Source organism: Mus caroli, unplaced genomic scaffold (genome assembly GCF_978045245.1).
Source record: "Mus caroli unplaced genomic scaffold, Mus_caroli_1 scaffold_3, whole genome shotgun sequence".
NCBI classification, from domain to species: domain Eukaryota; kingdom Metazoa; phylum Chordata; class Mammalia; order Rodentia; family Muridae; genus Mus; species Mus caroli.
Genome location: NW_028227258.1, coordinates 53,526,620 through 53,554,251, shown reverse-complemented (window position 1 = coordinate 53,554,251; position 27,632 = coordinate 53,526,620). Strand labels below are relative to the sequence as shown.

Below are 27,632 nucleotides of genomic sequence, written 5' to 3'. Positions count from 1 at the left end.
CAAAACTAAGCTATATGATTAAAATTAGATGCAAGCTGCTTGCACCTAGAGTAAAGGCAACTCATAGTGGTCAGTTCAATGCAAGGGCTGCTTGCCCAGTTCCCTCTGAACTATAGAGCCGAGGACTGTGGAACCACCTGGGAATGAGGCATGGACAGGCTGAAGAGGACTGTGAATCACAGTCATCTTGTGGGATTTTGCTTTGGTTTGTGTCTCACTCCTGAAGTCAAGGTTAAGACCTTAGAAGAACATGGAGGGTTTAAGCTGGCTCTGCTTATCCCTCTCTTACAGATAACCTATCCTGCCCTGGGAGGAAGAAAGGATGTACCACAGAACCCCCAGCAGGTGCTTATCACAGTGCCATAGTTAATAACTGCAGTTTAAAATCTGAGCCTAATTAGAATTCAGTGGAGGTGGGCAGAGAACAGCTGCATTGCAGTGCTGACCATAGGAATGCTTTACATTTATATCATATAACAGTTTACAGAAAGTTTTTTTAATCCCACTCTCTGACATTGAGAAATCTTTATGGCAGCCAGGCAGATATTATCCTGGCTGGTATTATGTTCATCTGTGGACTAACAAAATCGATTGGAAGGCAGGGTCACTACCTTCATCCACTTCTTCAGTCCCTTTTCTGGCGTGCCTAAGTAGAAAAGACAAAAAGGTCTGGAAGTAGCCAGCGACTCTGCATAGTTGTGAGAGCAGGCGTGGAGGAGTTGGTTGGAAGGTCATGAGGGCTGAGAGTTCTACTCCTCCGGATAGTTTGGAAACACCGGGGAGGTGCTTCTTCCAGTCCTTGCCCTGGAGGTAGGGGTCTCTCTCTTTAGGCACCTACCAGAGTGTTTCAGAAGGTGAAGTTTCACAAAGGGTGACAGTGAGATGGTACCGCCCCTCCCGGATGGACGCGCGGGCGCCCTCTGGCACCCCGAGCCTAGAGGAGCAGAGGGGTAGGGTGAGGACCCGAGAAGAGCAGCCAGCCCAGGTGCGCCAGGGGTTGGGCAGGAGCCCGGAAGGTGCGCTGTCCCGCCCCACCCCCTCCTTGCGCCTCCCGCGTGAAAGTGAAAGTTCCAGGGCCCCAAGAAGGTCAAGGATTTGGGGGGCGGGGCTGGCGCGGACGCGGGAGCAGGCGCTGGGCACTGGAGGGGCCATGGATGGGCTCGGCCGCCGCCTCCGAGCCAGCCTGAGACTGAAACGCGGCCAGCGGGGTTAGTGCGGGCCACAGCGCGCGGGGGGAAAGAGGGCGTGGGGACCTCCGAACTATAGGCTCAGTGCGGTACTGGAGTCAGGAACGTGGATCAGTTTGGGCGGGATCTGTGAGGGCTGGGCAGGAGACAGGTGAGCTCAAGGGAACAGGTAGAGGTCAACAAGGGGTCAAATCTGCTGGGTCAAGGGGGAACCTGGTGGCCAGAAACCTACAAAGGTTGTGGGGCCCCAAGGGCCACGTGTCCTTATATCCAGGAAGCTTGTGGTGCAGCCACTTTGTGGCTAAAGAGCTTAGGCCGTCAAGCCCTCCGGGAGGCGCTTCCCTTCCTTACTTAACTGGCATTTTTTCTCAGTTCCCGAGAGCCAGCTTGTCCCTGCCTTGCAGATAACCCTGCCACAAAAACTAGTCTCTCCAAGCCCTTAGCACTGACCTCGGTAGGGCAGCCAGGTAGATCAGCTCAGCTGTTTCCTCAATCTGGATCTTGAGTTCTGACCTGTAAAATTGGAATCTTTTCCCTGTCCAGGGTGGATTATAGGGATGAAATTAGATGTGCCATCCATTTCCTTTCTCCTTATCTGGAGCACTGGGACTTGGAAGAAGGGCAGTTAGGATTCATTAATGTATCCATTCATTCAACAAACATCTGTTGCTGTTTATGTCTGGGCAGTGCTATGGCTGAGCTGTCACCCTCCGGTTTGTTCAGACAGAGCCCATGCTTCTGGAAAAAAAAAAAAAAAAACATTTTGTAAGAGTCATTCCCAGAGAGCTCGCCTCTTCCTGAATTTGCAAGTGAAGATATCAGTGGCCCCCTCTCATAAGAGGCCTCAGAGCTGAGGTCGGTACTTCCTTCTCGGAACTGCAGGGACTTGTGACTGCTCTGCTCTTTGTACCTTCTCGATTCTACCACACTCCTCCAGCATGGTCGTTATGGCATATGCCTCTTCCACCTGCATGCCAGGGAGAGGGCAGCAATGGCTGGAGCAGTATGTTGGGAGGAGATAAGTCGTCTTTTTGCTACAGAGTTCTGGCTTGGTTTTCTTGGGCTTCCTGGACCTGAGTAATCTGCTACTGAATGGCTAGGGTCTGCTTCCTGGGGCTCAGAGCACACGTTTCAGTTGTTCTCCACCTCACCCCCACAGCAACGTATGGCTAGCAATGGTACCTGGAGGACCTTCCTTGTGGTGGAGGAACAGGAAGGCAGGCAGTCTGTATGTACCTGGTCACAAGTTTAGCACCTGTCAGGTCATATGGGTGTGACTCTTTCATCTTTTTCATTGTCCTCCTGCTTCCTGGGGGATTTCCCCTTCTTGTTCACTGGCTCAGGCAGTTTTGTCTTAGAGGGGTGTGTGTGTGTGTGTGTGTGTGTGTGTGTGTGTGTGTGTAAAACACTGGTAGGGAAGACTGTTATGGTGATTCTGGATTGCTGGCAGTTCAGCAAAGAACACACAACAGCTTTTCAAATCAAGGTTCCCTATAGTCCCCTCTCTTCCTTCAGGTGGTTGTGGGAGGGGCTTCCTGTCGGAGGAACAAGTGTAACCAGACACCTGACTTCCCTAGAGGTGTGGCTCCTCCCACAAGTAAAATTGAGGATAATAATCCATTCCAGGGCATCCAGGTCAAGTGAGGTGCCTTCTACTAGAGAGGAGTTTGATGCATATTGGTCCTTCTCATGCTTTTCTGTGAGAACCTCTTTTGAAGGGGGGAGAAGGAGAAAACACTCTGCTGGATCTTGAGCCTCAGCCCAAAGGTCTAGTTCCTTTTCATAGGTCTGGGATTTCTGACATTGCTGGTCCCTTGTTTCTCCTGATAAAGCAGGAGGAAATGGAGTGAAAAGCCAGCCCCAAGGTCTGAGGAAAAGACATTTCCTGAGCTTCTGAGATGACCAGGAAGATGACTCTGGCCCTCCAAGCCATTTGCTCGCCACCCATCCCACCCCACCCACTACCTCTTCCTACCGGGAGATGTTTACTGTGTAATACACCAGAAGGCCTGAGCCTGGATTTGGAACTTTTTTTATGACGTTCACTTTGTGCAGATCCTGTTCATTTTCAATTGCCTCCGAGTGACTTAATGCCTCGGTTTTCCCTTCTGTACTAGACATGTTCTTGCTCCGTAAGGCAGCCAGTAAAGATTATGCAACATGTCTATACAGGCTACAAGCAAGACACAAGGACTCTCTGGGGTGTCTTGCTTCCCCGTTCTCAAGATCCCAACTCTCATCATCTGTACTATGATTGCCGCTTCCCCCACAAGTCAATGTTGGGTTTCTGAGTCCTGCATTTTACTGGTGCCACAGTTTCAGTGCTCTTAGGAGTAGGGTGACAGCCTTCCTTCTTACCATAGCAACACACTCCCTCCCAGAGGGCTGCTACTTCTTTGCAGGAGCGGCAGACACAGGCACCAGATCCTTTTCCTTCTTCCCTCCCCATTAAGTTACTTCTGGGCAAAGTCTCCTTCCTCTTATCCTATACATTTCCTTATTCAGGACTTTCTGTTTAATAACCCAGGTTATCAGCGACTACTTTTCTCCTCTTCCTCAATCTCTAGACACAGTACTGGGTCTGCTGTTTAGCTTGTCCTGGCCCAACCAGAGGAAAGGCTGAGCAGGGGTAGGGGAGGGGTGAAGATGCTCTGTACCCCTACAGCTGCTGATGCAACCAGGCTCCTACTTTAAGGTGGGGACGATTTCCCAGGTCATTGCTTCCTTTTAGTAAAGATGATGAGAGAAAGGATTCTTCTGGAACCCTGGAATAGTGAGAGAGGTTTATGCCTTAGATCAGGAAAGATTACCAGGGAGGAGTGGGTGAAGGAATCACCTTCACAGCTATTCTGTATATCTGGGCCTCTCCGAGGTGGGCCTCTCTTGTTACAAGTTATTAGTACATTTAGAGAATGAGTGGGCAAGTCTACTTATCTGAATCAGGGCAATCTGGCATCTTGGCTACAAGAAGTGTTCAGTCCTGGGTTCCTGGAGATCCATGATGTTTTAGATTCGCCAGTTGGCCTGGTGGGACTTTGCAGCTTCCGACGATTGCTTGAAAAGGTGATCGTGAACAGTGGAGGACGAGGGATGTAAAATACCTGTGCTGTGCCCCACGAGGCACTGGAGTCCATGGTCTGATCTTCACAGGCATCCCTCGCTGCTTGGGGTTGTAAATAAACCTACCACATGGTCTGCAAGCACTGGAATTGAAAGCCCTTGGCCCAGAAGCAGCTGTGCCTTGAGATGTTTGCTCATGACCTTTTCTGTTACCACACCCTGGGGCTCTTGGGAGGAGCCAAGAGCTGAGTTGTAGTGCCAGGATGCTGCTTCTGTCAGTGCCCACACTAAGCTGCCTCGTGGGTCCTTTCACATCCTTCTTGCTCAATTACGGAGTACACAGGATGGAAACTGCTCTCTGCCTTTGGGAGACAGCGTGTGGCTCAGCTCAATAAAGCTGTGATTGGAGAACAAGGCAGAAGGCACTTTCTCAGGCTTTCTGTGGCCAGCCTGAAGGAGAAAGAACATTCATGCCCCCAAAGCTCAGAATGATGGAAGGACAAGGGGTAGGCCGAACCCTCAGGCTGCTCCGAAATCGCTTGCCACGACTTCGAGCAGGTCAGAACTGGATTGCCTACTTCCTTTTTCGGATGATCTTTTTATGGGCTGATTCCTGCTGTAGTGATCCTCTTTTTCCTTTATATGCTCAAACCCACATGGCCCCCATGTGATCAAGCCAGGAGGATTACCTTATCAGTTTGCAGAGCTAGTCCTGTCTGTTGCAGAGGTCTTGCTATAGTTACCAAAAAATGCCCTATGGGTCTACTCTGATTATTTAGTGCAAATTTACTCAGGGCTCACAAAATACCCAGAACTGCTGCATCAGGCAGACTATACAGTGTCAGGCATCAGGCCTCCAAGAACCTCCACAGCATGGCTCCTCGGTTCTACATCAGTGTTTTCTTTTCTTCCTGTGCCACTCCACGGTTTCAAGTTTCCCAGGGCAGGTATGGAAATTGCCCCCTTGGCTCTGGTCCTGCCTGATGGTGCCTGGTCAGGCTTGGCACTGTATAGCCTTGAGGCATGGTTGTTGCCCAGATTTCTCGCTCGCACTACAGAATGGAGGAGTGGAAAGAATACTCAAGGGACCCTTGCATCTCCATTTTAGGACAATCCCAGAACAATCCTGGGGAAGCTGTCACAGATCCAGAAAGGATCCAGGAGCATTCTCCATCTAACTTTGCTGGAGGCCAGCACTTCTTTGAATACCTCCTTGTTGTTTCTTTAAAGAAAAAGAATTTAGGGGATGACTATGAACCCACGATCACTTACCAGTTTCCCAAGGTAAGGATGGAGGGAGAAGTGGGGCCTGAGGATGGAGGTGGGAGGAAGAAGGTGTGTTTAAAAGGTAATAGAGGAGTTCTATGTCTTACCACGCTGCCTGGGCTCTAGCCCTGAGCTCACTGCTCTAGTTTCCTTTGTAGCCCAGCCCTAGTTTTCTGTAATCACCCAGAGAATCTAGGTCTGACTCCTTTGTGAGGGACTGACTGAACCTCTGGAGCAGGGAAACAATGCTCTTGCCCCCGTGGGAACCTTCAGTTCTTCCAAATTCCACCTCAGTCACCTTTTCCTACAGAAAAACTCAGCTTCTGCTGGAACTACTAAGAAGGGATGGCCTTCCTGGTTGTGTGGTAGAGAATCAAGCAGGCCCCAGACTCAAGCACAGCCTAAGATCAGACTCCCAAAGTATTAGAGCTCTTCTTGCCTGATCATGCACTGGGTGAGGCGTAATGTCCCCTTCTTACCAGCCTTTCTTGTTAGCAGGTTTAGCAACTGGAAGGGTTGCTTCTTTTCTATGATGTGGTTTCTCTCTGATGCCACCCTCTCAGGAGGTTGGTCCAGCTGACCTTTCTAATCTTTTTGAATATGTAAATCCTCAGGATACTGAATTCCAACCCAAGGTTACATTGATGTGGTCCAGGACAAATTGCTTTCTCTTTGAGGTTCTTCCAGCTAGACTTAGAGTTCAGACTGTATGGTGCCAACCAAAGGCACCTTTGTACCCCATGCTGGTCAGAAAGAAGGCTGACAGGCTTCTGACCTCTGCTTCTCTGCCTAAATTCCACTGTCTTTTTCTGACAGAGGGAGAACCTGCTCCGAGGTCAGCAGGAGGAGGAGAACCGGTTGCTCCGTGCCATCCCTTTGTTCTGCTTCCCTGATGGGAATGAATGGGCACCACTCACGGAGTATCCCAGGTAACCATTCAGCCTGCAGGCAAGGGTATCAGATTTGGATAGAAGGGCAAATGTGTGGCTCTTGTCCCCTCACCTGGTATGAATGCTGAGGTTTTACCAGGGAAATATTTTGCCTGGGATCCTTTAGACAAATGATTGAAGCTGTGACTTGACTTCTCTCTGAAGACTTTAAAGAGTTTCTTACCTCTTCCGAGAAGAAGAAATAACCTTTTAAAAATGTTTTTGTTTTTATTTCTTTTTTTTCTACTCTGGACTGGAGAGAAAGACTTTGGCTTCTACAATAAGGAAATGGTTCTTGCTTGCATCATGAACACTGGAAGCAGACCAGGACTTCTGGTTGGCACAATTTTTAGATAAGAAGTAACCTCAGAGCCTTACTTACCTGGTGCTTAAAGTGGTGATAATAATTGAACCTTCTTCAAAAAGGTTCAGCTGAGTCTCAAATGAGGTGATGCATTAGAGCTTGACACCGTCAAGTGCTTAGTAAGTGACTGCTGTGATTATCCCCATGATTAATCAGCAGCTCCCCTTTGTCTTCCTCTCCCCTCCTCTGAAGCTGACTTCACTCTGGTTTTAGAATCCAGTGAGCAAATGCACACCATTGGTCTGCTCTCTCTTAGGGAGACCTTCTCATTCGTCCTGACCAATGTGGATGGGAGCAGGAAGATCGGATACTGCAGGCGCCTCCTGGTTGGTGCAATTCAGAACCGCCCCTTCCTCTCCAAGGCTGGGCTTGCCGAAGCCTCAGCTACAACAGCTTAGGCTTGGTGGGAATGGTGCATGTAGGGAGAATACACATCAGCATGTGCTGCCATGTTAGTGTCCCTTCAGGAATCCCACAAGAACAAGGACGTGCTGCCCCTCTCCTCTGCTACCACGAGGCTCTGGCCTGTGTCCTCCCAGCTCAACAATTCTACACACAGGAAGAGGCTCCAGTTGGACCCTCTTGTAGTCTTCTGCACCCAGGCCTGCTTGTCTTGTTCCATGGAGCCTCCCAGACACTCTGAGATTTGAATGATGAGGCTTAATTCTTGGCTTTCAGGACAAGGACTCTCTGGACACCTTTATAGCCCTTTCCTCTCTAGACATTTCCTCATGGCTAAGACAAACTTGGTTTTGTTCTCACTGAACTTAAGCTCATGTTGGCCATGAGTCAGTGTTTACCGTTGGGTTACTAGCCCCAGAAGGCTGCCATTATCACCTTCTTCCTGCTTCTCCTCCCCCCTCTTCTCTCTCTTCCTCCTCTTCTCAGCACATACCCATTGTATAAACAAATAGGCTTCATAGTTTGTTTGGTTTTTTTTTTTTTTTTTTTTTTTTATGTGTGATCATGTATTTTATGTGTGACCATGCCCACCACACCAGTTCCTTTTCTCTTCCCAAACACTCATCTCTCTAATTTCATGTTTTTAATCCTTTTCCTTTATTATTTTAAAAGTATATGAGTGTTTGACTGCATGTATGTAAGTGCACTGTGTGCATGCCTGTTGCCCATGGAGGACAGAATAGGGAGCTAGAGTCTCTGGAACTGAGTTAGTTACAAAAGGTGGTGAGCTGCAGTGTAGGTTCTGAGACCCAAGCTTGGGTCTTCTGCAAATGCCGCAAATGGTCTTAACCATTGAGTCATCTCTCTAACCTCTCTCTCTCTCTCTCTCTCTCTCTCTCTCTCTCTCTCTCTCTCTCTCTCTCTCTCTCTCTCTTTCTCTCTCTCTCTCTCTTGAGACAGAGTTTCTCTGTATAGCCCTGGCTGTCCTGGAACTCACTTTGTAGACCAGGATGGCCTCGAACTCAGAAATCCGCCTGCCTCTGCCTCCTGAGTGCTGGAATTAAAGGCGTGTGCCACCACCGCCCGGCCCTGTCTCTCTTTTTCTCTTTTATAAAGACTTATTTTATTTTTAATTATGTGTGTGTGTGTGTGTGTGGTATATGTGTAAATGTGTGTGCATACCTTATGAGGCCAAAGAAGGGACATCCCCTTTGCTGGAATAAAAGACTTCAGTGAGCCATCCATGTGGGTGCTGGGAGCTGAATTTGGATCCTATGGGAGAGCAATATGTGCCCATCACCACTGAGGCATATCTCCAGCCTCTCATGTCTTTTGTTTATGTCTTATTTTCCTAAAATCCAAATCCTGCATATGAGATTGAAAATACATTCTGTGCCTAGTTTCTTTTGCCAACTGTATCCACTTGTCATAATTTCATTCTTCTTATTAGCTGAATAATACTCCATTTTGTTTATACACCATCCTTTTCTTTTCACTTGTTGAAAGACACTTGGACTGGTTGCACAATGTGGCAGGTGTAAACTAACCATCATCTTTTGACTTGGGTGGCTGTTTTAACCTTTCTGCTGTTCGTTCCACCAACTAATCCCATTTGTAGCACTCTACCTTTTGTACCATTAGTCTCAAGTGGGAGAAACCCTTGTGGAGGGTGCAGCCCTAAAGGAAATTTTTGTCCCTTCCCAGCCTGCTGGTCCTGGTCCTCAACTTCCCAAAGTGTACTGCATCATCAGCTGCATCGGCTGCTTCGGCTTGTTCTCCAAGGTAGGGCTAGGACAAAATTCCTTGGAGCCTGTTAGGCAGGCCTGTTCAGCTCTCTGGCTTGCCTGGCAGCTTGCCTTGCAACTTGAGCTCTTGGTAGAGTGCCTTCCCGATAGCCCAGCCAGCATCAAGGATATTGGGTAAAACGGAGACAGGAGGAACCTGGGCTCAACCCTATTTCAAGGAAATCTAGAAGGCTGTTTCTCCTGAAGAAAGAGCTATTGTCCATCCTTCCTCTTATCTTCCTGATTGCTATGAGGCTCAGATGAGGTATAACATGTGGACATTTTTCACACAAGAGAATGAAACCTACAAGTCTGAAGGCAAATAATAGACAGTACCCTAACGCGGATGAGGTTAGAAGAGAAACCGATGATTAGTATTGCTGGGGCTATGATCAAGGCAGTCTCCCCAAATGAACTTGACCTATCTTGGTGACCAGAAGAATGCTGGGTGTGGAGAGGAACACCAGTGGCTTCGGCTTGGGTGGATCTTACTTCTGTGAATTACACTGAGGGCTGATGGTAGCCTCACCCTGATGACAGTCCAGAGGAAATGGGACAGTGATACCCAGAAAGTTAGGCCAACATGGGAAATGACTTGCTAGGCTTAGTAGTTTCATGTCGGTGTTAGGAGAGAAAGGAATATGAGAGAAAAATCAAAAGAAGTCTTTGAAAAGTTGGTTTTGTCCAGGAGATGGAAGCCAGTTAGTAGAGGGGCCTAGAAAATACTAGAGAACTGACAGGCCTAGCGTGAGAGTCTTGAGTACTCAGTAGAATCCCTCTAAGCCTTCCTTCCTGTGGTCCTTCCCCTGCAGATACTAGATGAAGTAGAGAAGAGGCATCAGATCTCCATGGCTGTCATCTACCCATTCATGCAAGGTCTCCGAGAGGCAGCCTTTCCTGCACCTGGAAAGACAGTCACCCTTAAGAGCTTCATTCCTGACTCAGGCACAGAGGTGGGTTAATAAATGTGCAGTCCTCTTCCTGGCTGGTTCCTCTCACCTTGACTCTTTTATTCATCAGGTTCAAGTATAGGGAAGCTGAGCCAGGCATTAGAATTATTGGCAGAGCTAAAAAAAAAAAAAAAATCACCCAAATGTACTGTACCTGATGCCCACCAGCAACTACTTACTTTGCAGTCTGCTAAATTTTTATCTGTGCTCACGTATGGTGCTAAGTTTGTTCCTAGTCTCCAAATGTCCAGTTGCTCCTACACTGTAACTCACTTAACTATTCTCTGTGTGTGTCCTGTAGTGCTCTCCCGTAGTTTCCGTTTTACTTCTTATCATTTATCCCCACCCCTAAGTCCACACCCATGTCATGAAGTACTGTTGGTCTAAGTCACTAAAGAGCTCAAGGCAGCAAGTAGAATTCCATTCCGAATCTCTGAGACCGGAAATTCCACATGCACCTTTGAATCTGGTCATTCCCACGGAAGAATCAGGGAGTCCCTAGGAATTGTCAGCTGCTGGAAAAATACTGAAGGAAAAATGAGTACTTATGTACTCTGTGTCAAGTTATGCATTTTCTGGGTAAAGAGTGGTAAGCAAATGGCTTCTAACCTCGTGTAGCTAAAGGTCTCATAAAGAAGGCGCACCAGGAAGTGTGGAAATGAGTAAACACACTGGTGAACACACAGTTAAAGATTAGACAGCCACCAAGAAAGGAAAAGCAGTGTACAACGAGAAAAAGATGAAGTCTGAAGATGACCAAGGTGGGCCTCTGGATCTGAGGGGTAATAATGAAGAAAGGAAGGCAATGCATGAGAGGCCTGACCCAGGCCAGGCTCTAGGCAGAAGAGCTCTGCTTTAGAGCCTGCACACAGTGAAGCCTATGGATAGGCATGTTCCCCAGGCTGGAACTCATGAGCCACAGGGAAGACTCTACCCAGCTGTCCTCAGAGCAGAAGGAAGCCACTGATGAGTGAGCTAGGATCAGATCTGTCCTGTGGAAAGAATGCGATAGGCCTGGCTTGGGTCTGTGATTTCTTTTATTACCTGGACCTTTTCTCTCTGGTTTTCCTATAGTTCATCTCACTGACACGGCCCCTAGACTCCCACCTTGAACATGTGGACTTCAGTGTTCTGCTGCACTGTCTCCATTTGGAGCAGATTATTCAGATCTTTGCCTCTGCAGTGCTGGAAAGAAAAATCATCTTTTTGGCAGAGGGTCTCAGGTAAGCTCAGCCACTGACTGGCCACACTAAGCTGCATCCCTGGGATCAAGGGAATATACTGGGACTTCGTGAAGGCAGTCAGAATCTAGGGCCCATGTGTGTACTTTCCAGTTTCCAGTTCCTAGATTGCATTTTAGGCCTAGAGAAACAGGTAGTTCAACTTGTCCATCCATCTCCAGACTTGAACTTGATTGCTGCCTGACTATCTAAGAAGGACATAGCACGTTCCTGGTATAACACAGGCTCAGCCAACCACAGTAAATGCAGACATGATTCTGTCCTTTCAAGATTAGGCTGAGCGAGGAACAAAAGACAGGAAGTTGTATAATGGCACAGAGCATATGCTAATCTATCCATTTGTAAACTCACTCAGCAAGTATTTATTGCATGTCAGCTGTTTGCCAGATGCCAAGCATTGAGGAGATAGCAAGAAGACTGTGTTTACCCGTAAGTAGATTAAGGTTTATGTATTGGTTTTCAGCATATGTATTGAAACCAGCAGAATGACTTTCAAATCTTGTTCTTCCACCTTTAGCTATGGTTCCCCTTAGATCAGCTTCTTAACTTTTCGAAGCCAAGATCACATATTTATTTATTTATTTATTTATTTATTTATTTATAGAATAGAAATGATGTGGACAGTGCCTTATAGGGTTGTGATGGGGACTAAAGTTGATAATGCACAGTGGTAGACATCCAGGACTCCAACAGATGCAGACTGGTGAGGACTAGCTACTACTCTCCACCAGTTCTCAGTTGAGCATATACCCGTGTGTAAGAGAAACAGGAAGTTGTAATGTGTTGGTTGCTGCTTTTGAGAAGATTTGAGTCTGAGAAAGGATGTGGAGAGACATGTAGCAGGCAGAGAAGAGAAATTGATAAAACCAGTAAAGGATTGACTATGAAGTCCTGGCTGGCTTGGAACTCACAGATATCTGCTTGCCAATGAGCAGATCTACCTACTGAGTGCTGGGAGGTTTGAGCAACGTCAGCAAGAAGCAATAATTTTGAGCTAAGCCCTGGTACTCAGAAACAAAAACGGAAGTTGACAAACAACAAAGGATCAAGGGAATGACATGAGTTCCCAAAGAAAGGAAGCTTGGCCAGGGTTCAGGGGTCGATGTGTTAAAGAATAATGCCATCATCAATAACCAAGAAGGAAACTATCATAGGCTAAATCTTGTAGGAAGGGGTATCATTTTTGTTTTGGAGGTGGTTCTTCTACTCTGGGGCCTGTGTGAAGGAAGTTTTTGTGGTAACTGGGACTCAGCTTTCAACTAGGTACTTCTGATCAGTATTTAGGAAGTTTCAGGAACAAACTTTCTCCGGGAAATATTACAACTTCCTACTTTCTTCCCGCACAGTTTTCAGATCCTAGAGGCTGGAGCTGGGAAGGGGACTTCCGACCAACCAAGTTTGTTAGGGAGGCACTCAGAGACTTTCTAACTCAGGAAGTGCTAGCTTGATACCAAGGTTTCCGCATCTGTGTTTTTATTGGCCTTGGGTGTGGGGTAATTTGGCTGGAGAAGAGCTTGAGAGCTAGTGGAGCATAGCAAAGCCAGAGACTGAGGCTGGGTACAGTTCGGGTAAGGAAGGCAACTGAGTTGTAACTGGGATAGTAATGACAAGAGGAATCCATGTAGCAAAGTCTTGAGGTGTCACCTCGATGGGACTTTCCAGAATCTCTGAATCTCGGTTCCTGGAACTGAGGAATTTCCCAAGCTAACTCAAGGACTAACCTGGCCGCATTCAAATGGCTTCAGAGAGGCATGGTAGGACATGGCTGTGCACGGAGACCCTGCCTCTTCACCAGAGCCTGGTGTTAAGTGGCTTGTCTCTTCACTGCATTGTGAGTTCTTCAAAGAAGGGCCAGTGTTATTCTTCTAGTTTGCCCAGTCCTTTGCAGAGCAGAGGCTCAATCATATCCCAGTTTAAATGCAGGCCTGTCTTCCTCCCTCCCCTCTTCTGAGCCACCTTTATTTTTAGCCAGTAATGACTTGAGAGAACTAGCTGGGAATAGAGATTAAAGGGGACCCCACCCTGGTTAGTGGAGGCTTGCCTATCCTGATTTCCACCCTACTCTTAGCAACAAGTAGCTGCAAGCTCTGTGATCAGTGTGGCTTCCAGACTTGAATTATTTCCAGTACAGGAGCATTGCCAATAGCTACTGTAGGTGTGGGGCTCTGAGCCAGTGGATAGGAACAGAAGCCTTGCTGATCATCTCTGTTCTGTGTTCCAGTACCCTGTCTCAGTGTATCCATGCTGCAGCAGCTCTACTTTACCCATTTAGTTGGGCACACACATACATCCCTGTGGTCCCCGAGAGCCTTCTGGCCACTGTCTGCTGCCCTACCCCCTTCATGGTTGGGGTACAGATGCGATTCCTGCAGGAGGTTATGGATAGTCCCATGGAAGAGGTAAGCTGCGTCAAAGAGAGTACATGATTTAGAGACTGGTGGGCTTGGATTTATATTCCAGCTCTGCTGTCAGTAACTGTGTGATTTGGGGCTCATTACATTTCTTTAAAGCTGAATTTCCTTTATCAGGAAAATGGAGATAAGTGTCTTCAGTTGCTAGAGATTAGGGGAAAAGACATGGCTATGCTGCTAGCTTGGCACCTGACACACATCCATGTTGAGTCAGAGTTAGCACTCTTCTCTTGAATGAACGGTCTTTGGGTTTAGAAAGCAAGTTGTTAAGTGAAGGGGAAAAGAAGAAGAAGAAGAAGAAGAAGAAGAAGAAGAAGAAGAAGAAGAAGAAGAAGAAGAAGAAGAAGAAGAAGAAGAAGGAAAGCAAGCAAGTTGTTGCTTATTCTGAGCTCACGAGATGGTCTTATTAGCCAATTATTTCTATTGAACAGTCACTTGGGTGAGCTCTCAGTTAAATGAATGACCACAGCTGGCTTGTACAATGCACACACCACTAGTATTCAAATTCCTTGGAAACGAGCCCTTTTGTAAACTGCTTAGTCTTGAAAATGAAGATATTTGCAACAAGTACCATCTTTCTGAGTAGCTTATAGCTCAGTTAAATCAGTTGTTTCTTGTTTCTTGGCAATCACCCTGACATAGAAGAGGGTTCAGTTGTGTAAATGGGCAGTAATCACATACATCTACCCCCAAAGTTGGAACAATTCGAAACATATATTCTGATCTAAGGATAGTATATCACTATAGCTGAACACAGGACAGATTGGAAAGCTCAGCCCTGGTTAACCATTGACTCACACTGCAGAAACAAGTTACTTGGTGAGGTATCTTGATGCAAGCACTAAAGCAGTGGGAGGAGTAGCCCCAGAAGGAGGATTTCCCCTTTTACAAAAGAGGTTGGTAAGTTCTAGCAAACCTTCTGCTTAGAGAAGGCCACAGTAGAACTCAGAGAAAGGCCCTTTTTTAGCTGTTGCTACTGGCCAGGAAAGAAGGATGTTTCCTTTGGTTTTTCCAGCTCTTGGGCTGAGTACACATGCCCTGTGAACAACCCTTAGCCTCGTGACTAACTAGAGCAGGGTATCAGCCCCACTTTAGCAATAAAAGGTAAAATGTCTCAACCCCAGAAGTTATGTAACTTCTCTCCTCCAGAGCTGGGGCTCCTCCCCTGATAGCCAGGCAGGAAGACAAACAGGGCCAGTAAGGCTCTGGCTCTTGCTAGTTAAGAGCTTTTTCTTTTTCTTTGCAGCTGCTCTAAGAAATGGGCAAGACTGATAAAGGAAGAAGTCCATATGGTGTGTGTGTGTTGTGGAGTGGGGGTGGGGATGCAAGGTTTTCTGATTCTCCACATGAGCTCCCTGAAAGGACAATACTCTATAGACAATATGACCAGAATTCTGAAAAGGCTTCTGGGAACAACTTCAAAAAATATTTATGCAAACATTTCTCCCCACCCCCTAACGAATAGCTTTCCTTGCATCAAAGCATTCAAACATATGGATACATGTGGCTTCAGGCCTGGACTAGTTCAGCTCTTCTCCTCTGATGATGGATAATTACAGTGCAGGCTATGTTTTGGCAAATTTTCCAGTTTCTCTTTCCTTACATTTGGAAGTAGGAACATGTAGAGATCCTTCATTCTATTATCAAGACTCAGGTTAGAAACTGAAAATAGGAACCCAAAATAGACATTAAATGCCAACACAGAATCTGGAGAACTATGGTTCCTTGGTGAGCAAATCTGTGTCTATTGGTATTCTTCTGATAGTGTCATTGTTGCTGTTTTTGAGTGTTAGTTTTAAAATTAATTCAGGGTGGTTGTGGTATCTCTTGCTTAAAATCGCAGAACTCAGGAGGTGAAAGTAGGAAGATCAGGGTTCAAAACCACCCTAGGTTACATAAGATCCTGTCTCAAAGCAGAACCAAGGAATAATGTCCAAGTTTATGAGTTTTCAGATGTCAAAATCTAATCCTACTTAAAAGATTTCAATTCAAATATTGGAAGTGGTCCAATTAGCTAACAATACTCGGAGGAATCAGCAACATGACTGTCTCCTGGTCTAAACTGCACAATTCTCAGGCTGTGTGGTGATGATCCAGGAACATAGTCTTGTGTGTCTCATTTGCAGCCTATACATGAACAGTCCCCTTGCTTCGTTTCCTGTCCTCTTCCTGTTGACACTGGGCTCATGTTCCTCCCTTGCTGAGTTTCTAGATAGAAGTTTCAAGGCTGTCAGTTGTTATTTGTATTTAGGCATGGTATGCTAAGCATGTACACTACCTCCACTCTCAGCCAATTTGAGGGAGCTTCTAATAGACCCCTAGGCAATTGTACATATGGTAGTTACAAGTGTCAAAAGATGAAAACATGACTTCCTCTGTCCTTGATCTGGCCATAGGACAGGCTGAGGACACATTGAAGGAGAGCTAGAGAGAGGAGTGTGATCCCAAAGACCACAATTTAGGCTTGGAAGCCAGTCTGCTATTTCTCAGCAGCATGGCCTCTGGGAATTGTATGCCAGAGGCACACTAAAAAAATTGCTAACATGACCGTTTCATGATATGGATAAGGTTTTTAATTATAGATATGAAAGAACTGCCAGAGGCATCTGGAAGATACTCAAGCAGAGATAGAAAGAAATAGACTGAACAGAGCCAGCAGATTGGACATGGCCAGGGCAAGAGAAGTAGGAGAGAATAGTGGAGTGAGATAGCAAGCAATAGATAATGGAGCATAGCAAGAGAGAGAACAGTAAGAATTGGGGTAGGAGAGAAGGGTGAGAATAGCAAGAGCAGAGAATGGCTGGGTTATAGGAAGGATGAGTAGATGGAAGCTTAGAGCAGAGGTGAGAAGGGCTAGTATGTTAGTGAGGACTTTGAAATGTATAACAGATACCCATGATACTGAGGGAGCCTGGAGGCCAGCAGTGGCTTTGATTTGATAGGATGGATGATAGGTACTATAGGTAGCCATATGTCCCTTCTGTGAGAAGTAATGGAAATGACTGCTTTCCAAGGATGGGAATAGGTTTCACTATTTTCTGAGGAGTGCTGGCTTTTATCTAACTACCCAAAATCCACCTATAGTCTAGGATGAACTCATGTCTGGATATTTGGACTGCCTTTTGGAGTTGGGGAATTGGAGTTTCCTTTGGATCTAAGAGGAACTTCTCTAGGTTTATCCCATCTGCAAAATGAAGTAGTGCTTGTTTTACAGAGAACCATGGCTACAATTAAGTAAAACATGCCCAGTAAATATTGTGTGTGCACCATGGGCATGCTCTGAATTAGGAAGTAATTTCTACAAATCCTATGAGTTGTGGTTTCCTGTTTTACTTATTTATTGATGATGATCATGTCTGTGTAGCGGATTCTAGGTTTGGAACTTAAGTCAATCTTCCTGTTTGCCTCAGGATCCCAGAGTACTAGGGTTCAAGGCACGCAGCATCACGGCTGGCACGCTCACTACTTTGAGTGAATGACTATACCTTCTTTATATTTACTTCCCTTTCACCTTGGGTCATTTCTCAGCTCCCTTTGCGCGCACACACACACAGACTTCCTACCTGCGGACTCCGGTTTCTAGGAAAAAAAAGGGATGAAAATGCAAGGCAGGAAATGCTAATTGTACGGGCTTATGTTGCTACTACCTGGGCTTCAGGTATAGTCATGAGCAGAAAAGGTGTTGATAGTTGAGATTTATGAAGAGATGAAGTCATTCTGTGTTTGTTTGTTTCAGGTCCTGTTAGTGAATCTTTGTGAAGGAACCTTCTTATTGTCGGTAAGTGTCTGCATTCAGGCCATCAACACAGCATTTTAAGTCACATGATGTCTCACTGATCTCAACAGACACTTTGAGAAAGTCTTGTGCTGTCTTCCCCTCATGAGGCCTCAGCAAAGATCCAGAGGCCTCTATCCTCTATGAGGCAATCAGGGACAGTGTCTTTTGAGCAAGTAATATACAGATAGTGACCTCTTTGCTCATGCTTGGGTTGAAACGGGGGTGGGGGGGTGGGGGGGACAAAGAACTGGCTTCTGTTCATCTCCGTGGAGCAGTCATTTCATACTCCTCACATTCTCCTCCTCCTCTTCCTGTCCTCATGAGCAGACGGCTTGACATTGATCTAGCTCTATTCTCTCCTAGGTTGGTGATGAGAAAGATATTCTACCACCAAAACTTCAGGATGACATCTTGGACTCTCTTGGTCAAGGGATAAATGAGTTAAAGAGTAAGTTCTAGGCTCCTCTTTTAAAGATTTTATGCTTTTCCAGGGAGCTTGAGGAAATTATTCTCAACTTGTCTAGTAGCTTGTGTGAGGGACCTAGATATTGAATATGAGATTTTGTCTTTTTAGAGACCATAGAGGATCCATACCCAGGTTCCTAGGCTCCTATTTCTCTCTCTTCTTCCCTCTTCTCTTTTTCTCTCTCCCTCCCTCCCCCACCTGCCCTGTCTGAGGGTGTCTCAGACTTGTAGCAGTCCATCAGGATTGTAGGCATGAGCCATCCCAGGCTCACATTCCTATAAAATCACTTATTTACTCTGATTGTATGCCTCTCCTAGGACAGCAATGAAAACCAAATTTAGATGTGAATCTGGGTAATTTCACCCTTCTATTGATCATTATTTTTTTTTTTTGTCTTGTCTCCTATAGCTTCAGAACAAATCAATGAGCATGTTTCAGGCCCTTTTGTACAGTTCTTTGTCAAGACTGTGGGCCACTATGCCTCCTATATAAAACGGGAGGCCAGTGGACAAGGTCATTTCCAAGAACGATCCTTCTGTAAGGCTGTTACCTCCAAGACCAAGCGCCGATTTGTGAAGAAGTTTGTGAAGACACAGCTTTTCTCCCTATTCATCCAGGAAGCAGAGAAGAGCAGGAACCCTCCTGCAGGTACACAGAGCCTCCAGAATCAAGGGCAAATGTCTCCCTTAAGAGGAGTCCCAGAAGGATATCTCTACAGTGGCAGACAGACTAGAAGGGGAGAGGGGGAGGGGCAAAACATTAAAAACATCCCTATTAAAAGTAGGTTTTACAATACCCAAGCCTACTGATGTAACAACTTCCATCAGTGAGGGTAAACAGCAATAACCTGAGGAAATGCTTTCGGGGCTGGTATTTTGTAGGGATTTCTGTTTATCGCCCAGCAGCCTGGACTCTCCTTTATTATTATTCTGGAGCTAATTACTATTTGTAGGCCCCCTTCTGACTGCTGGGAGGGCCTAGATATCCTGGAGCTCGTGGGGCCTTTCTGGTTTTTTGCTTGTTTGCTTTTTGTTTGGTTTTTTTTGAGACCAAGTCTCATTATGTAGCCTCAGATTCCTAATAGCTAGGATTATGGACATGCAATTTCACAGATTAGACTTCAGAACTGCATTCACTCTGAGCTCATAGGCATCAGTCTAACAAACAAGATCCCTCTAACACATGTTTGAACCCACAGGCTACTTCCAAAAGAAAATACTTGAGTATGAGGAACAGAAGAAACAGAAGAAATCAAGAGACTGTGAAGTCAAAGCTGTGGTGAGCAGGAGTGTTTAGAGATACAGCCAGAACCACAGGCCAATCTGGACTTTGGCCCTTCTAGTGGGGCAGAATCAGTGAGGTCTTCAGCCCTGGAATCCATGGCCTTCTTCCAACTGATAATGCAGTCTTACTTCAAAGTGGTGTCTGAATCTGGGAGCCTTGGTGTCAGGGCTTCTCAGAACTTTGAAAGCTCACATCCAAACTCAGAACTGTACTCAAAGCTGCATTTTTGGCAGAGTGGACATAGTGGGAGATAGTAGTACAGGTGTACAGCTATTGTGGGTGCTTAATTACAAGTTGCTAACACTGCTGTCTCCTATGAACCTCTGTTATAAAATCCTCAATACAGAACACTGGCCCAATGACCCATGTACAAAATAGTGGTCTGACGTGAGGATGAGAATAAAGATGAAAACTTTGTTATTTGTCAATCTAGGAGGCACTGTGTGGGAGAAGAAACTGAACTAGACATGAAGGATGACCTGGTCATGATAGGCTACGTGGAATCACAAAATCGGGGGTCAGCAGTTCCTCTTCCCATAAGAGTAAGAAATCTTGATCAGAATGGCCTCAGCAGAGAGTTTGTGTTTCTATCTGGTGTGTTTCCCAGAATTCTGAGCAGCTGGGGCCTAGGACTGTTTAATAGAATTCCTGATCAACAGAAGTCCTTGCAGGCTACTATTCCAAGACTTCCATCAACAGGTCACACTGCCCATAACCTAGCCAGGGCCAGTCCTTTAACTTCAGTTTTGGTCATCTCATCAAGTGTTTATTAAGACTTTAGATCCATTCTCTAGCTAAAGGTCGAACAATCCCTGCACTGCCAGTTTTTCACCATTATGGTATTTAGTAGTTTACCTAGGCCTTCTTTTTTCTATACCTTTGTTTAAACCCTGCAGGAGATGGCGAACATCTTTAAAAGCATCTTCTCTTTAAGAATTCTTTTTAATGTTTTGCCTATCTTTTAATGTGGCTCTTACAAGTTTCAGAATTCCAAACAAAGAATGCAGATGATATGGGGGTTGGAATAAAGTTACAAAAGGGAAGGTTACACTCTGATTTGGAGATCACAAACTCCTACTGCAGGTGGGAAATTTCCACACGCCACGCCCAACTACTACTTCTGCAACTTCTAGGAATCATTACATCTTTCTAGATGGTTTGTAGATGTGGTTGCTAAACCTACTTAGGTCTTGAAAAGTTTCAGCCTGAGGACCAGAATCCTGTTAGGGCTGTGAAAATAATGAGGTTCCAATATAATCTACCAAATTCTCTATAGAGATTGAACCTGAACATGTTGTGATGGCACAGTCTACAATCCTAACATTCAGGAGGCTAAGGCAGGGGAACTGAAAGTTCAAGGCCAGCCTGAGCTACTGTGGGACCCTGTTCAGACCACACCACACCCCCACACCCCCCAAAAAAGGCCTGGGAATATGTTTTGCAGAAATATCCACAATGTTGAATGATTCTGATACTTCATTAAGTATGTGAATTCAACAACCAGGGCCAGCTGTGTCTTTCTACAAAGAAACCATTGGCTGATGCTTGTAGTATCTTTGACCAAAACCACACAGTGCTTTTCAGATTCCCTCTGTGATGAAAACAAATCTAGAACACATGTATTTATTTCAGTTAGTCTCTAGTACCTCAGTTTATAGCTTTGGAGTGATACAGAAAACAGCTAGAATGACAGCCTAAACTCCATTCTCAAATGTAGCAATACTGTGTGACAACTGGTAGCCAATTGAGGTCTCAATTTCCACTAGGTATAAACACCTGTTAAGTCTGCTGAAATAATCAAATAAAACAATAGATATAACTGTACTAATGGAGGATTACCTCTTCTTTCCCCTGCCTTCCCCTGCTTTGTCAGAGATTATCTTTATATCCTGACCCCTCCGATTTTCTGTGTCTTATATAGCCCAGACTGGCCTACAACTCCAGTCAAGGATAACCTTGAACTTCTGCTCCTCTTCCTGCTTCTACCTCTGAGTGCTGGGATTCACTATCCTTTGTACTAAAGAAACAGAAAATATGTATACAATGAAAGCAAATGTGATTCACAGAGAAACCTGGCTCCTATCTTAAAGTGCAGTCTAAATACCAAAATGGAGAGTACAAAGTGACAACCCACCTCCACCCCATCTGAACAATTACTGAAATAATGGGGTAATAACTGCAAAATAAAGACCCATAGGTTGAAAAAATGAACACACCATGATGACACGGCTGACCATATTTCCTTAATTGTTAAAGAAGAGAAATAAAGTTTGTTTAACTTTTAAAAAACATTGAAAACTTAGTTTATAGTTCCCCTGAATAAAATTGAGAAAAAAGCTGGTTCTGAGATCATATATTTATTTAAAAAAATAAAATGGATTGACAAAGTTACCACATTATCTGCATGCTATCAAGATTTCCCAAGCCCGTGAGAAACACCATTTCTTGATTGATAATAAAATCACTTCCTCAACAATATACAGACAGGAAACCTTCCATCTAAATTTAAGGTCCTTATCACTGCTCTCACCTCACAAGCTAGTAAGATGTATGTGCCACAAGCTGAGCTCCTTACAAAAGAACATCTGAGAAGACAATAAACAAGGTGTTACGAAAAGATGATGATTTGTTAAAATCATAAAGCAACAATCTTTTGGCCTGCAAAATTTTTACATTAGATTTACCACCAGTGGGGATGTGCTCCTATGATAGTGATATTCTGAATAATCACAAACACTCGGTATTTTCCCTGCATGCTTTCTGGAGCCAAATCCTGTTTGACAACATATTCAGTTTACAGGATGGGGCCTGAAATTCCCATTCTAAACAGGAGTTAGGGAGTGTTACCAGTAACAAAGAATGAAAGTTATATGACATTGATTATTATAAATTATATTTGTTCTTATCCACCCCTGTTGTCCTTAATATGTTCGAATTCCTTCTTGCAGGAACCATGAGCTTAGTAGAACCCAGACACATCCTTAGTGATGATTAGAGTGAGCTGTAGAGGCTTTAATTCTGAAGACATGTATATGCAGGTGAGATGCAATCTGATTGCAAACACTGACACAGTAACGAATCAAATCAAAGAAAGAGAAGACCTGCAAAGAGAAGAGATTTTGGTTATTCTCAACATGTGCACAGGTCACACTCTGCTTCCTGGAAGGAAAGAAGGTGGCTTCTGACTTTCTTCTCTCCAAAGTCACCTTTCCATTTCATACAGTTGAGTAAATCAATTGCCTCCTGGTGTCTCCTTTATTAACTAAGGGTTAACAAATCCTTCCTTATAAAGACAGCAATTATGTCACGCATTTTATTATTTACTTTAGCTTTTTGAGACAGAGGCTTCTATAGTCAGTATGTAGCCAAGGAAGATCTTCAATTCCTGATCCCCTCCCTGTCTTCCACTTCCCAAGTACTGGTCTCTCAGGCATTGCCACCATGATTGACTTTAAAAACGGTGCTGGGGATCAAACATGAGGCTTCATGTGCACTAGCCAAGCACCTGACTGCTAAGTTATAAACTCAGCACGATAGTTCAAGCTTTCTGAGATGTAGTCTCTACCACAGCTGCTCAGCCCTGCCAGTGCAGCATGAAAGCAGGGGGCAGACAATTTATAAATGAGTGATGATGGCTGATCCTAGTCTGAACTTCTGTTTTACATACAACCAGAAATTTGGAATTTTTAAGTCTAGTAAGAATAACACACATGCTGGCTAACACTGATGTCAAAAAGAACTCTCAACACATTACAAATGTAGTTTCTGGCATTTCTAGTCATCATTATCATTCTATGATTTCTTAGGACTGTCTCACTCAAACAAGAAAACAAGTAGCTTACAAAATAAGAGAGTACAATACATACCAGGGCAATCCAAAGTACTATATATTCATCAATGAAGCTGTTAAAATACTGGTCCAGAAACAAAAGTGCTGGACCTATGAATGCTGTGTCATGCAAATGCATTTCACTTTTCGTCATGTGAGCAACCTGAGAGTAGAACAAAATCAATGAACTAGGCACTTCCATTCTAGAACTGCCAGCAAAGTAGTAAATCAGTATGATGCTATTATGCACAAATACCGAGTTTCAAGAATGAATTAGCAATAGCTGTTGAGTTTGTAAAATTAAAGCCATAATAATGTTAATATTATATGAGAAAGAGAATGATCATGCAAACTATGCTGGTGAAAAGACTTCTGTACAAAGAGGTTCAATGTGTGTCCTTGATGAGACCAAAGAATGTGCATAAACTGAATGACCAAATTAAAGAGTCAATAGGACACTGAAAAGATATAGTGCTTGCGCAGTATGGAGTGTCAGGAGGGTGAAAAGAGCTCCTGCATTGATATTAAGAGATTTTATTGCAAACTCTTGGACTACTTAGGAAGCCACAGAATGAAATTCGGGTTAACAAAACCAACATAAGATCAATATTAAAAGAGTAAAAACTGAGGCACTTACCACAAGCTTATTAGTGATTTTAGCCGACACAAAACCAAATGTCAGTATATAAAGACATGGATGCTTTTCAAAAAGCTGAACTGCTGATTTCTTGTAGATCATAACAGCTAATGTGATCACTGATCCAATATGCAGAAAAGGAGAAAGGACACTTGTTCCCTGTACAGAGTGGAGTTAAGAGCATTTAGTGCTGTCAGACACTACATGGATCCACGACAAAACACTTTTACCCCAATTTCCCAAAGCCTCACAGTGGCTGCTAGTGAACTGCAAATGAAAAAAAAAAAAAAAAAATCCTGCAATGAACCACTAAGACACAAAGAGTTCTGCGCTTGGCAGGTGTCACTTATTTTTACAAAGCATAACTTCTAAAGTCATGTGTGTTGTGCCCATAGACACAAAACATGTACACTTATGAGCATATAAAAGTATTCATAAATATATACTTTGAAGGCTTAATAGAAGTCCTAAGTTGATGAGTGATTACCTATATTTTAAATGAAAAACAAAGTAATGGTAAGAAGTAGTTTTGGTTAGAAATCTGTAAATCTTAAGGTATACTCACTGCTATGGTTGATCCATTTTTGCCAACACCACCTGTGAAGATTACACGGAAGTAATTTGTACAGGAAAATATGGTCCCTGCCACAGTACAAAGTGCAGGAAGAAGTTTCATTTGAATATTCAACACAGGAATCTTCAATGGGTAGAGAGAAAAGACAATTAAAATATATACACATTCAACTAAGAAAATAGCACAATCAAGTACTTATTCATACTTTCAAATATTCTCTACTCCTTATAGTTAATACTAATGTAATGACAATTTCCCTCTCTTCTCATTATGAGCAATATAACAAGTCTTAAAAGACAAGACTCACTTCTAACACAAAATCCCAATGTTATTAATTTGCACTGTAAGTTCAGTAAAGCTCTATGAATGGATCTAAGTTCTGGCAACAGTGAATGAAGAAGCTGTCTTGTGAAACTGTTCATTCTTTTCTTTCTTATCTTTTTCTTTCTCTCTCTCTCTTAGAGGAGTGCCTTTACATTCTTTTGCATATTTTCTAAATTCCACTTATAAATATGTAGTACCTTCATAGTTGTTAGACAGTATAGAGCATAAGTAATAGAGATATTTGTAAATTATACTTGTAATTAGTACAGTACAGAATGAAAAAGGAGAAAAGTTCTATGCAGAAAAATTCCAACTCTGACCTTTGGGATATAACCCACTAGTGAAAGCTGAGGGCAACTGAAGTAGCATTTACAGATAAAAGAAAAAAGTCATGTATTCCTAAACTAGTGCAGCAGCTTTGCATGTATACCTCCAACCATAATATGTAAAGCTTACTTTTCAGTAAATAATACATTGCTATATGACTGTATACTAAAAATGTGATTCACTAAAGTAAGGTGGGGGATTCAACTGAGTGAATTTATAATATATATTTAATCTTGCAATATTCATTATTTAAAATGGAAGACATATTAAATGTTTGAGGTCACCAAAGTGTTTCCTCTTTTTTATTCCTTTGCTTTTCTGGTTTCAAAATTTGTCCAAATGTAAGATGAACTAAGATATACTGAAGTAATTATAAGAATAAGATTAGAAAAGCTTGCAAGGCTTTGATAGGTAATGTGGTTTTACAATGAAAACATTTAAAGCAGGTCTATTTATACTATTTAAAACAGTTATTTGTCTATATTTTAAAACAAAATAGGATACAAGATGTTTCTCTTTGTAATATAAAACTCCAATAAAATTGGGAAAACAAATCTAAAATGTCTGGATGGGGTCCATTTCTTTAAAACTCTCAAGATCTCATTTTGTTTATACAACTCTATCCCCTCTTGTAAAACTGCAGCTCTAAAAAGAAAGTGGAAATTACAATTTGAATCTCAAGTCACACTAAGCAGGGGTTTAGTCATCTAAATGAAATAGCTCCACTTAAAATGAAGTCCAGAAATTTGTACAACACCTCAAATTCTCCTCCTCTTTGCCTAATTCCTACATTACTATTCTATAGCCCAATAAAATTCAAGCTTTTCAAGAGAGGAGATAATAAGTAGTAATGGGCTTTGAACTACTGTAGATTTTTTGTTCTAGTTCAGAAAACTAGGGACATTCCTATCTAAATCTGATGCACCTGCCTGTAACTCAATATTCTGCTCCTTTCCTACCATAGTCCAGTCTTCTGCCACCCCGCTCCGGCCCCCCTTCTCCCTCTACAGAGACAATGGGTGTTTCTGGCAAAGGAAGAAATATGACACTCGCCTATAGAGAGTAATACAGGGGGTATCCATATTAGGACAAGTGTATCAGTACCCTGTTTGTAACTGTCACTCATGACACTACTAACCTGACCAAACACCATTACTTATATTTACAACTTGGGGACACTGCTTTAGGATCATACATGTTTGTGTCCTTTTGGAAGAACAAATAAACACAAACACTAGAAGAGCCAGGACAATTAATACAAGGCTTGGATTACAGAGTAAGCCAGAAACTTAAGACTCTGGAGCAAGGTATCCAAAATACTTCAGGGCTATCATCAATTCTGTCATATTAGCTACATCCAGTAAAATGCAAGTTCAAGTGCAGGGTTTACTTTGAATTGATTTTTAAAATTATCAGTATTTATTGGGGGAAGACAGGAGTCATGTGGAAATCAGAGGATAACTTGTGGAAGTTGTTCCATCATGAGCATCGTTGAACTAGGTAATCAGCCTTTAGTGGCAAGTGTCCGTACTGTCTGAGTCATCTCTCTCACTGGTCATGGATGGTGGTATGTATTTTGGAATGAAGATTCAGATCTTGCTCCTTTCTCTGTGTGTGTTAAATTCATGTTTTGTGACAATACAAAGAACTATCTTTCTTCAACCTTAAACACATTAACATGGAAAAGGTAACGCACACAGGAAAATGTGAGGCAAAGTACAATGACGACTCAGGTGACCCCTGCAAACTGGTACCACTGGTCTACTTAAAAACAAAACAAAGCCATTTCAAGTACGTTTATGTTTACCTCACACTCAGGATCAAGGAAGGTGTGCGCATTTTGTCTGTTATAACCCTTTTTTCCTCTACCATCTCACACATCATTATCATCCCTCAAACAGTACTTACTCTATAGAAATAGCCAAGGAACTATCTGAAAACTCCCTTACCTCAAGCCTGTCTACAATCTCAGTAGTCTTCCAAACTTGGGAAAATTAAGCATTCCCTTAAGTTCTGATGTCTTTTCTATTGTCAGGGGAAAATCATCTGGCCTTGTGACAGGCAGTGCATGTATGCACTCAAATATCAATATATTACAACTGACCTTAAAAAGGTTAGAGTGGAAGAAGTTTTAAATTCTCAGCTCTTCTACCAAATACAATGTTTTCATTTTGTTAGATTTTGGAGATACACAGTAACTGAATAAGTTTTGTGAATATAAAACAATGATTTTAAGAGTAGATATTTTATGCAAAGAATGTAGAAATTATAGTAATGATTTCTAAATTTATTTTAATAATGCATGCATATGTATTGGTACATGTGAATTCAGTGCCTGTGGGGGCCAAAAGAGGGTGGCAGACCCTGAGGCTGGAATTACAGGTGGTTATCAGCCACCTGCTGTGGGTGCTGGGGACTAAATTTGGGTCCTTACAAGAGCAGCACTTGCACTTAATTACTGAACCATTTTTCTAGCCTCATTTAAATTATTTTAAGTGAATTCTATGAAAATAATTAAAAATGTTAACATAATTACAACATCCAAAATTTAAGAAAAAATACTTAAGGGTAAAGGAACTCTGTTTTAAAAGTCTCCCATTTTATGGTTGGGGTTGCAGCTCAGTGGTAGAGTACTTGGCTAGCAAACCTGAAGTACTTAATCCCCAGCATAGAGAAAAAAATGCCTTGTAGTTCAAAAAGATAAATACAATATACTACAGAAAATATTCATTCCTTCAAAAAACCTCAAATAATTTAGCTATAGCAGCATTTACCTAATTGCTTTAGATAAATTCTAAAAGGAAGAAAAATATTTAATT

General features: G+C 43.4%; 2 protein-coding genes and 1 long non-coding RNA gene across 7 annotated transcripts in view; 1 reads left to right on the top strand and 2 right to left on the bottom strand.

The window, feature by feature from the left end:
- Nucleotides 1-4: 4 nt before the first annotated feature.
- On the bottom strand, nucleotides 5-6,084 carry LOC147005477 (uncharacterized). The gene is made up of 3 exons (XR_015046686.1): nucleotides 5,993-6,084; nucleotides 1,638-1,925; nucleotides 5-934 (listed from the first exon to the last, which is right to left on the bottom strand). It is a non-coding gene; the product is annotated as an uncharacterized LOC147005477 (long non-coding RNA).
- On the top strand, nucleotides 1,014-19,550 carry Dennd2d (DENN domain containing 2D). Of its 2 annotated transcripts, none has more exons than XM_021158265.3 (12): nucleotides 1,014-1,208; nucleotides 5,356-5,531; nucleotides 6,330-6,442; nucleotides 7,063-7,132; nucleotides 8,913-8,990; nucleotides 9,805-9,945; nucleotides 11,017-11,165; nucleotides 13,405-13,582; nucleotides 17,331-17,372; nucleotides 17,736-17,820; nucleotides 18,247-18,486; nucleotides 19,037-19,550. In XM_021158265.3, exons 1-12 carry the CDS (start codon nucleotides 1,151-1,153, stop codon nucleotides 19,132-19,134), a joined length of 1,428 nt encoding a protein of 475 aa, XP_021013924.1. In that variant the 5' UTR covers nucleotides 1,014-1,150; the 3' UTR covers nucleotides 19,135-19,550. The 2 variants fall into 2 exon arrangements, with proteins under 2 accessions (XP_021013924.1, XP_029331185.1); XM_029475325.2 differs by lacking the exon at nucleotides 1,014-1,208 and adding an exon at nucleotides 3,970-4,805.
- Nucleotides 19,551-21,460: 1,910 nt separating this feature from the next.
- The window catches only part of Cept1 (choline/ethanolamine phosphotransferase 1), a 44,799-nt gene continuing 38,627 nt past the window's right edge, over nucleotides 21,461-27,632 (bottom strand). For all 4 annotated transcript variants that reach the window (XM_021158267.3, XM_021158269.3, XM_029475329.2 and 1 more), the window contains exons 6-9: nucleotides 24,154-24,285; nucleotides 23,589-23,747; nucleotides 22,989-23,114; nucleotides 21,461-22,223 (exon numbers count right to left, since the gene is read on the bottom strand). In XM_021158267.3, the coding sequence (XP_021013926.1) occupies nucleotides 22,104-22,223; nucleotides 22,989-23,114; nucleotides 23,589-23,747; nucleotides 24,154-24,285 (537 nt within the window). In that variant the 3' untranslated portion in view covers nucleotides 21,461-22,103. The remainder of the gene's footprint in view (nucleotides 22,224-22,988; nucleotides 23,115-23,588; nucleotides 23,748-24,153; nucleotides 24,286-27,632) is intronic.

What these genes read in the sequence shown, in the direction of transcription:
- Dennd2d (XM_029475325.2), top strand. Translation starts at nt 4,718, where the DNA reads ATGCCCCCAAAGCTCAGAATGATGGAAGGACAAGGGGTAGGCCGAACC. An exon ending in CCACTCACGGAGTATCCCAG is followed by an intron (nt 6,443 to 7,062) that starts GTAACCATTCAG and finishes GCTCTCTCTTAG; the next exon opens with GGAGACCTTCTCATTCGTCC. An exon ending in GCTTCGGCTTGTTCTCCAAG is followed by an intron (nt 8,991 to 9,804) that starts GTAGGGCTAGGA and finishes CTTCCCCTGCAG; the next exon opens with ATACTAGATGAAGTAGAGAA.